The sequence below is a fragment of the Carassius auratus genome, chromosome 17, assembly GCF_003368295.1.
Source record: "Carassius auratus strain Wakin chromosome 17, ASM336829v1, whole genome shotgun sequence".
Lineage (NCBI taxonomy): Eukaryota > Metazoa > Chordata > Actinopteri > Cypriniformes > Cyprinidae > Carassius > Carassius auratus.
Genome location: NC_039259.1, coordinates 14,134,534 through 14,144,894, shown reverse-complemented (window position 1 = coordinate 14,144,894; position 10,361 = coordinate 14,134,534). Strand labels below are relative to the sequence as shown.

The 10,361-nt window shown below is 35.7% G+C and overlaps 1 protein-coding gene across 1 annotated transcript; it reads right to left on the bottom strand.

Annotated features, from left to right (window-relative positions):
* Positions 1 to 1,130: 1,130 nt before the first annotated feature.
* On the bottom strand, positions 1,131 to 6,108 carry LOC113117336 (transmembrane protein 179-like). The gene is made up of 4 exons (XM_026285946.1): positions 5,629 to 6,108; positions 4,185 to 4,322; positions 3,718 to 3,796; positions 1,131 to 3,514 (listed from the first exon to the last, which is right to left on the bottom strand). Exons 1-4 carry the CDS (start codon positions 5,928 to 5,930, stop codon positions 3,332 to 3,334), a joined length of 702 nt encoding a protein of 233 aa, XP_026141731.1. The 5' UTR covers positions 5,931 to 6,108; the 3' UTR covers positions 1,131 to 3,331.
* Positions 6,109 to 10,361: the final 4,253 nt, after the last annotated feature.

Genomic DNA, 10,361 nt, shown 5'->3' with positions numbered 1-10,361 from the left:
CCAACGCGCCTCTCCTCAGGAGACCGGTCTCTTCCCCGTGCATGCACACTGGTGTCCTCGTGGGTCCAGGAAGGGTGCGTTGAGGGACTCCCGCGCCACCAAGACGTGAGCTGCCGGACCCGCGATCCGGATGGGAACCGCACCCGTATACACGGCCGACGGGCCAGGATGCCGGGCCGTCCATCCCCTACCAGCGCCGCGGCCAACGAGAGAGACGCGGCCGCTAGGAGAAGCCGCCGCCCCTCGCGCCCCGGACCAAGGAGGGGAGCGCGTGCGGCCGCCGGACTCCGCCCCTTGCCTGGACCCTTCCTTGATGAACACTGCCCGACCTACACAAATCCCGCAGCACGACGAGGACACCAGATTCCCTGTTATTTTGGACACTTTCCCCCTTTTGGCCACTTTTATTCCCTTTGTTTTATGATTTCTGTTAATAAAAGCCTCTCCGAGGCCTGACGCCACGCCCACTGTGTCTGTCTTGTGCTCCTCCCGTGACAATATATATATATATATCCTTTCAGAATGATTTGCTTTAATGTCATAGGAATAATTAAAATATTAAAATATAAAACTGTTATTCTAAATTGTAGTAATATAATATTTCACTGTATTTTTAATCGAATAAATTCGGTTTTGGTAAGAGCTTTCTTTAAAAATCTTTCTGACTCCAAATATATATGCATTTGATTTAATCCCCTTCAATACAACTGATTAAGAAAAGAAAATTAAAGGTGCACAGATTATTAACAAAACTACTGTGACCTGCATCAAATCACTGTGAGTTACTTGGATAGAAACACCTGAAAACCACAAAACACAAAACAAATGTTTCATTATATCATGATATTTTGTTCACTGTATGTCTACGTATTGCATTTATGCAATATATAATTAGCACACTTGCTTACTATACCCATTTCAGGGGAATTCAGATGACAAAACAGAAATATACTAATTATTTTGTACTTTTAAGCTAGCCGATCGCTGAAGCAATAAAAACGCCCCAGGACAAGTAGGCATTCTCTATCTTTCTGTATGTGTAATTCAATAGAGGTGCTTTTGGGCAGTATATGCACTGCATTTATTTTGTTTCAAATATTCATAAACCAAAAAGAGCTCTAAATCATCACTATAGTTTAAAGTCTGAATTTAATTGTTTTCATGATCAGAAGAATCAACAATTGCTTTGTATTTTCATCATCATTTGCTGTTTATACTGCTATAACTGGTTTTACTAAATAAAAGCCATAGACTTATAATGTTGGAAGCTGCCGGGATGTTCACACTATTACACAATAAATAACATGATGCACAAAACAATCTTATGCATAATGTTTTATAATCAGAAAGGTGGGCCTGAGTGTGTTACAGAGTTACAGAGAATCACGACTCATTAACTAGTAAAACTAAAACACAATCCTTTAGGGTTAGGAGGACTAGTTATCATAGGAAGCTTGAACCAAAAAAGACATACATCAATTTTAATTTCAGCATGCGCAACTATATTTCAAAACATAGTGAACTACGACATAAACTTTGTAGGTGATTCTAGGAAAGCAAGTAAACTGGATGGAGAAAATCATTAAATTATCCCTCCAAATATGTCATATCTCATCAAATGTTAAATCCTGAAGACTAGTTCTTCAATATTTTTATAGAGCCTAGATTTCTTCTGTCTGAATTACTTAATATACTTTAATATGTATGCACATGCAAGCATGTTTTCAAGAGCAATCCCTTTACATATAAGGATACTACCACAGTCATAAACATCATTATATATGTCTTACACATAGAGGCAGTACTGGAAGGGAGTGCTCTTTCTGTAAAGAAAACCAGACATGGATCACACACACTTTAAATAGTGTTTAAACTAGTATTACCTGAGCTACTATGTATGCACTAAGTCCAACTCCTCAGCTAATGTATAGAGCCGTGATGGAATAGAGACTGACTGGAAGCTGTTGCTCATTTCTAATGCTGCTCTAAATATGCTTTAGAAGGAAAGAATCATTTGGTTGAGTAAAAGCATAATTGGCAACGAGACGTTGATTGTATGTCAAACAGGATTTAGAAGAACGTTATTTAAGCACACTTCCTTAAAGACATAGTTTGCGCAAAATTGAAAATTCTTTCTCAAATTACACATCCTCATCATTCCAAATTTGTCATCGTGAAACACAAATGAAGGTATTTTTTTTTTATAAATCTGACAAAATTTCCATCCCTCCAAGGAAAGTTAATTCCGCTAAAACTGATGCTTTGAAAAGTTCATATGGTGTAAAAATATGCTTGCCTGATGCACGAGAACCAACGAGGTTTGTTCTTGCATGTGACTCGAGCATGTTTACAATACATAATGTACACTTTAATTCACATATGAAATTATGTAATTCTCTTCAAAAGACATGGATTAAATTGGTCAATGCATATGGATTATTTACAATGTTATGAACTTTTTAAAGCTATTGTGAAATTGACTTTCATTGAAGGGACAGAAATCTAAGCTTGCGGGGAAGCAACTTTTTTTTCGCAATTGCGAGTTTGCGAATTGCAACTTTGTATCTTCTGTTCAAAAACTTGCGATTGCTCATTTATATCTTGCGATTCTAATAAAAAGTTTGAATTGCAAGATACAAACTTAGTATTGTGAGAAATTAAGTCAAAGTTGCGAGAAAGCCTACAAACTCGGAACTGCAAGAAATAATGTCGCAATTCTAGAAAAGTCAGAATTACGAGGTGTTAACTCAGATATGAACTCAGAATTCTACGAAAAATGTCAAAATTTGCCAAATAAAGTTAGTTATGAGATATAAACTCGCAATTGCTATATTTAAACTTGCCATTCTATAAAGTCTGAATTGTGAGAGAAAACATCGCAATTATCTTTTTATTTATTTATTCTGTGGTTGAAAAAGGCTTCCATAGAAATCTCTCTGGTTTCATTGAAAGTATCTTAATTTTGTGTTTTGGTGATGAATGAAAGTTTTACAGGTTTGGGACAACATGAAGTAGTAAAAGAAATGACATTTTCTTGAACTATCCCTTTAAGTTATTGATGTTCACTGTTTATTCTGTCCAGGGTCTTGTGTTTCAAGCTCAACATCAAAAAATGTTGCGAGTAAACGATCTATGACCTCCATCCGAACAATTGTGTGCATGTGAATGTCTTTTTCTTAGTCATCGTCGAATGTCAAATAAAATGTTATTCAGAAGCATTTGGTTCAGTCAATCTAAAGTTGAGAAAGACCACCTAGTGAGCCAAATTTTGAAGCTTATGAACACATTTTACTTGACACTATATTTCAATGCGTTGAAAACGTTGAGTTGATCATATCATGCCACTTTTCTCATCTACCACATCAGAGCGCCGGCGTGACGAGCGTCCGAGTAGGAACTCTTTCTCGTGGATCAAACTGTCGACCAGATCCTCTTGACGGTAGTTATGATAGACCTTCAGAAAGGCCATGACGGTGATACCGAGCCAAGACAGCCAGGCAGCCCACAACCCAAACTAGAGGAAGCAGAGTAATAAACCGTGTGAAACAGAAACTAGAACAGGAAAATTCAAGACAGTTTGAATGTTGTCTGATGTTGAAGGTTGATAAAGTGCTGCAGGAATGAAATTAGTTACTATCCCTTTAAGCCAACACAATGATTGATAAAAAACATTAATGTAGTTATCACACACATTTTTTTTTTTTTTAATTGACCAACCTGTGCTATGGCAAACTGGTCATAAAAAGCAGAGTTGTCCAACCCTAGTTCAAGATCAGTGTCCTGAAGATCTTCACAGCTAGAAATCAACAGCAGTCTGTTAGAAATGATTCGCAGACATTTATCAAGTAGATATTGCTCATAAGAACTAAGGACAAAGCTGCTCGTCAGACACATTTATAGTTTGTGATGAAATAATGTAGTAGTCTGTGGACACTAAAGCATGAATGAACTTGGACAGTCACTGAAGTGAACTGAGCCAAAAGCCTCTGGCTAATTTCAATGTCACCAAACCCTCTCTGACAGAGGAAAAAAGGCCTAACCAATTGATTGTGGCTCTTTCCAAGCTATAAAGACAGTCTGAAAACAACTAGCTGTCATTGTTTTCAGGTTCTTGTATACATTGTAGTGTTTTTATGCACAGCGTAGAAGCAGAAAATAGTGGGATAGCTGAGCATCATGCTTACCTGCTGGGCATACTGCCTCCTTCTGTGATAGCATCACACCATAGATTGAAGCCCACACTGACTATCGTGCTGGACAGGAACACAGCAAACACTACCAGCGTGCTGATGAGCAGATTCAGGAAGGCATTGAAGATCGAGCTGTTTAAATAATAAAGAGATTTTTACAGAAGTCACCATTTACACTCTCCAGTTGTTCCAAACCTGTGCTGTTTTCTTTCTTCTGTGGAACACTAAAGAAGATATTTTGCGGAGTGCTGAGCTGATCTTTTCCATAAAATTACAAAGGACAGTAATTCACTATTTATTCCACAAAAAGCTGTGTATTATTATCTATGTAGTTTTTATATTATTAATTAGGGATTTAACGATGCACCCTGAGCCGGCTGAAAATCGTCCAAATATGTGACAATTCACCTGTTCATTTATAATTTGTCTTAAATGTTTTGTGAAATAAAAAAAAGTCATATCACATTGTGAGTAAAGTAAATCATTGTGTCCCTATTATTAATATTTATTTCAGTTTTAGTTTATTTTAGTACATCTTTAAGCTAAATTATGATGAGCAATTTTGCAATGAAAACTTGCTGAAAGTTTACAACTTGCAGTTAACGTTTATTTTACTGCAAGTAATTATGTTTTTATAGTTTAATTTTAGTTTGAGTAAACTAATAACCCTGTTCTGAGCTATATAAATGTCATTCATGATTGCTCATTCACACTTATTTGTCATGACTGGTTATGAGATGTGTAAGAACATGATGTTTGATGCCATTATGATTACACAAGCATGGGTAGGATTGGATAAGTTATTTACTATAACTTTACAACTTGTATATTTTGGCATACATGCAGTGTTATACAGTATACATAGCTTCAGAAGACCTGGAGAATAGTGCACTTTTTATTTATTTATTTTTAATCATGTATGTACAGTATATAACCATTTAATATAATTGCGTGGGGGATAAAATCAGCTTGGACATTCCACATAATATCTCTTTTTGTGTTCCATGAAACAAAATATAAAAAAGTAATGATTACATAATTTAGAATTTGGTATGAATTAACCCTTTTGAATGATTTGAAAATGATACAAAAATATAGATAGATAGATAGATAGATAGATAGATAGATAGATAGATAGATAGATAGATAGATAGATAGATCTAAACTATGTAGTATAGCCACTACCAGCTGATTCATACTTTATATTAGGCCACACATTCTTCTCTAAACCAATAAAACTACTTAATCACAAATTTTGTCACAGTGTATTGCTATTAAAAATGTTTCCCATATAAAAAAAAATAATTTAAAACTAAATATTTAGTAGCTAGCTCATCTGTGCTATGACATAACAGCATCCATGCATCGCATCCACTGCACTGTTACGGGTCTAATACATGCGAGGCATCGAAATAGCATGAAAGAAACGATCACTCACTCATCGTGGCCTTTGCAGATGAAGAACAGCAGCCTCCAGGCTTGCACGGCGGACAGGACGAGCGACGCGATGCCGACGGCGGTGATGAAGCTGCAGGAGGACTGTGGTCCCCATTCCTCAATGATGAAGCGCTGCTTAGACACCGTGATGTTCTCGTTCTGCCACATCCCCCGCGTGAAAAGCAGACATTTCCCGCGAAAATCCTCCGTGTTCTCCGATAGAGGTACAATAGCTATAAAGCCAAAGACGAAGGCTAAAAAATAAAGGATGCATTGCGCGAATATGAAATTATCCACAGGCATTTTGTCTGAGCTGTGCTGTCTCTGCGGCTCTCTCTCTCGCTGCAGCTGCGCACTCGGACTCTGCAGCACAGCGGAGAAATACAGCTCAGAAAAAGCACCAGAAACCCACTACACTTCATTAGCTGTAGTTTAATGAACGGTTAATCCATGCAAATGCTCAAAAGCGGGTTACACTTTTAATTAGTAAGCTAGTTCATCAGTAGCAAATCGGATACGAGTAGGGGAGAATATTTAGTTACGTATGGATTTGGCTTTTAGGCCAACTTACAATATATTTATTATGTATATATAAATACATACACATGCAGTAGGCTATACATTTTTCAAATATTTACATGTACATACATTTCTGTATTTATATAATTATATTTTACGTTTTAAATGAACTATTAATTAACATTATTAATCTGATTAAGCTGATAACAAGTCAACCCACTCTTGTTCTCTCAAAACAAAATCCACTGAAATATTTATCTCTGTCTTCGCTTGTAAACGGTGTTTGATCTGGTCCTATTTCTCTCCTGATTCAGACAAGACAAAGTTTTAATGGAAGAGGCAGGGCTCATATTGTAGACAAGAAAAATAAATTAAAAAACAGTTTGATTTTCCTTTATCAAATTCATCTTGATGATGGATTTGTTTCTTAAAAACACACAGCTATTCGCTGTCTTTATAAGCTGTTTGGACTTTGGATTCTGACGGCACCCATTCACTGCCGAGGATCCATTAGTGAGCAATGATGTAATGCTACATTTCTCAGAAATCTCTTCAAATGGAGAAACAAATCCATCTACCTGATGATGAGTTAATTTTCAATACACTTTTTGGCTGAATTATTCCTTTAAAATAAAATTTTAACACTGTGCTTCGTGAATACATGCGTAAATAAACATGAGTCTTTCCTGTGTATCATGTGAGGTATAAAAAATGAATATGCGTGTAAATTCCAGGAAGTATTTCCAGGAAAGATATACTCTGTCAAGCTCAGGCACTTACTTTAAGTTATCTCTATAACAGGTTTACATGAAGGGGTGCATGTCCAGCTTGAAGTTATTCAGCTAAACCTGCAAAACATCCCAGAATTCATCAAAGCACTGATGATACTTTCTTATGTTTGTTGATGCCCCTCTAAAAATTATGTTACCTCCTAGATAATGATTGATAGGACTTGCTTTTGTTAGTTATAGAGACAGAATAGATAACAGAGTTGAGTAATGGGATGAAAAGTTATATTGGAAATATAAGAAAACCTTTATGATTCAGCTAAAACAGCTTTCAAAAGAAAACATTTTGGTCTGAAATAATTTGGAAACCTATTTTATTTCTAAATATGCTTTTTTTAAGTAGGCAAAATTGCAATGACCATGACTCAAAGATGAAAATGAATTAAATTAATATTATTAATTATATTTTATCCAAGACAGGAAAATTTACTGCATAACAGTACATACTGTACATAAAGCTTTTTAAAGTGCAGAAGGAAATCCACTGAGCTGCTTGCTCAGCGTTTAGGAGTCATTCAGCACTACATACTGTACACGCTTCAGCTATTTTCTACAAAGTGGTTTTGTGAGGCGCAGAGCAGCCAAGAAACCATTCTTGCGGAACGGCAACAAGCCGAGGAAATTACAGTATGTGGGTCCATTTACCTTTGAGTAACAGCCAGTGCCAGAAAGTCCATTGAAGCAATGAGTGCACGTTTGAAACGGTTGGTTACAAAGACGCCTTCTGAAAAGCAGCCACTGTCACTGACCTGTACAGCTGTGCATCATAAAATAACCGATACTGTGTTAGATCACTTGGACAGGACAAGACGAGATCATATTTTCAAGTGTTTTATAAATAACAATAGCAAACAGTGAAAATCTTGAGTTTTCAAATACCTTGCCTTAAAATAGCATTGAACAGCAGATTCATCATTTAAAAAACCCATAGAAGCATAGAAACTCTATTTATAATTGTCTGTGTACACATTTTGTTTTACATTTATACATGGATTTATTGTGATCTACTACTTAATAACTAAATTTGAACTCATTTATAATATGCTGATGATTACAACTCACCGTGTTACAACACTCACTTTGTCTTCCATATGTGCAAAATGCCATTTTGTTTTTGTTTTAAGCTCGTTTAGTTTGTTTACTCCACATCCTCGATCTGATTAATGGTCACTAGCCTAAGAGTTCACCCTTCACCCTTAAATTAAATTCCATGAATAAAATAAAATAATGTGGCTGTTTAAAATGTAAAATTATGTGGATGGAATAAGAGAATCAATATCCTCGTGCATGCAGTAATAGGACAAAAACAACTGATGAAGGTTTTAATTAAATGACTATGACAGAGGTTTTTCACCATTCTCATTTGTCACAAGAACATTTCCAAGAAGAACAAATATCATGGTCCTTGAATAAATGAGATGCATGTGCTGGTTTAGCCACAACTAATGATGGAACCATTGTAGGGTCAAATAAATACTGATAAGTCATATACTGTATCAAAAATGCCCCTTTGTATACTGATTATGTGAAAAAATAGTGCTGAAATAATTATGCAATGCACACCTGCAATGCAAAAATCGGCTCACTTTCCTGATGCAATACTGCCATCGCGTGGTCAGAAGCCTGGGCTGTATTTTATTTATTCTATATAGATTTGAACAAATCGTAGATAAATATGCGTGTCATACCTGTGTGACCTCTCGTTTTTCCACTCTTGGATTGGAGGAGGATCTAAGAAGCTTCCGAGGCCATGAGGTTGGGGACGTCACGGGACAGGGCATGTCAGTTTTCTGTAGAGGAAGGAAGCTAAGAGGATTGGTTATTAATCAGCGGTTTGATTTATCCAGATGGACCAGATAGATTGATATAGATTTAATAAATAACTTTTCATTTGGTTTTATTATTCTTTTGCGAGTCACTCTGGATGAAAGTGTCTGCTAAATGCATAAATGCAAATGTTGAAACTGACAAATAATTCAGTCCACTTTTTTAAGAAACCTGGTGTTCATATTGAATAAATTAAATAATAAATTATATCAATGAATCAATCCAAATCACATTTGTTCATTTGGTAATTCATTTTAATTAATTCTATTAGTTCAGGGTATTTCAGAAACACTACTAAAGCTGATGTTCATATTAAATGAACAAACATACAAATAAAGATTTTTTACAACTCAATCCAAATCACATTGATTGATGCTTCCGAATATTATGAATATTATTCATAATATATATTTATAAAAATATCATATTTTCTTTTTATCCTATATCACATAAAAATATAATTTTTAAGAATGCAGTCAGTCAGCTCCTTAACCAACCAATCAATCAAAAAAAAAAAAAAAATTACAGAAAAAAAAGTGCACCTGATCCAATTCACACAATTCACATTATCAAACTCTGTTTTTGGCTCACAGGGTGAAATGATCCACTGTTCAGCCTCAGTCAGATTCTTGGGCTTGATGCTAACAGCATCCTCCACTGTTTTATAGTAAGTAACCTTCTCTGTGAAAAAGAAAATTTCAAATTCCAGAAAATATAAATATATAAAATATAAAAAAATATATATATAATAATACAATTAAAAAGTCTCCATTTGTGCTCAATTTAACCGCACTGCTGTAGAAGGGGGAACGATTCAGATGTGATCTCTTCTGTGATTAACCTGTCCTGTGGGACAAGACTTCCTCTCTAACTAGATTCTAAAGTACGAGGAAAAACTCAACTGATTAGAAAACTACCAGTCATAAATGTTATCGACTCGCCATGATTGGATGATAAAAAGTTATGACTCTCCGCCGGGATCTGGGGAACTGAGCACACTGACGGACCGTCCTCATTACTGTAGCAGTTAGGGTGAAGGTTAAGTGTGCTCAAGAGCCTCAAACAGCTAAATAGCACATCAACATCAATGTGAAATCATGTTATAGTAACATTTGCAAACCACTCAGCCTGACTATACAGTACTATAAAACATACAAAACATAATGTTCAAACCATAACCAGCTGACAAAATCATCCCAAAATTACCTGAATGACAATTCTAGTTACATGAAATCATCCCATTATAACATAACGACTTTAAGACCATTTTAACTGTAATGTAAAATGACCTAGTGTTTATTATCATGTGCCACATTTTTCCAGCCAGTGATGAGCATGTGATTAAAGTGAATGTTTATATCTGTGTATAAACCTTTTCAGAGGGTTTGATGTGAGATGAATAGTGGCTAACCTCCTCTCTGCATGCAAGATGTAAACTCACAACTACTAGATACCGTGTAAACTCAGTTGTAAGAAGAAAAGTCGAAATTGTGAGATATTAACTCACAATTGTGAGAAGAAAAAGAATGCAAAATAACAAAAAATTCACCATTGCGAGGTGCAAACTGAGGGAACAAATTCCGAATTGTGAGGTTAAAAT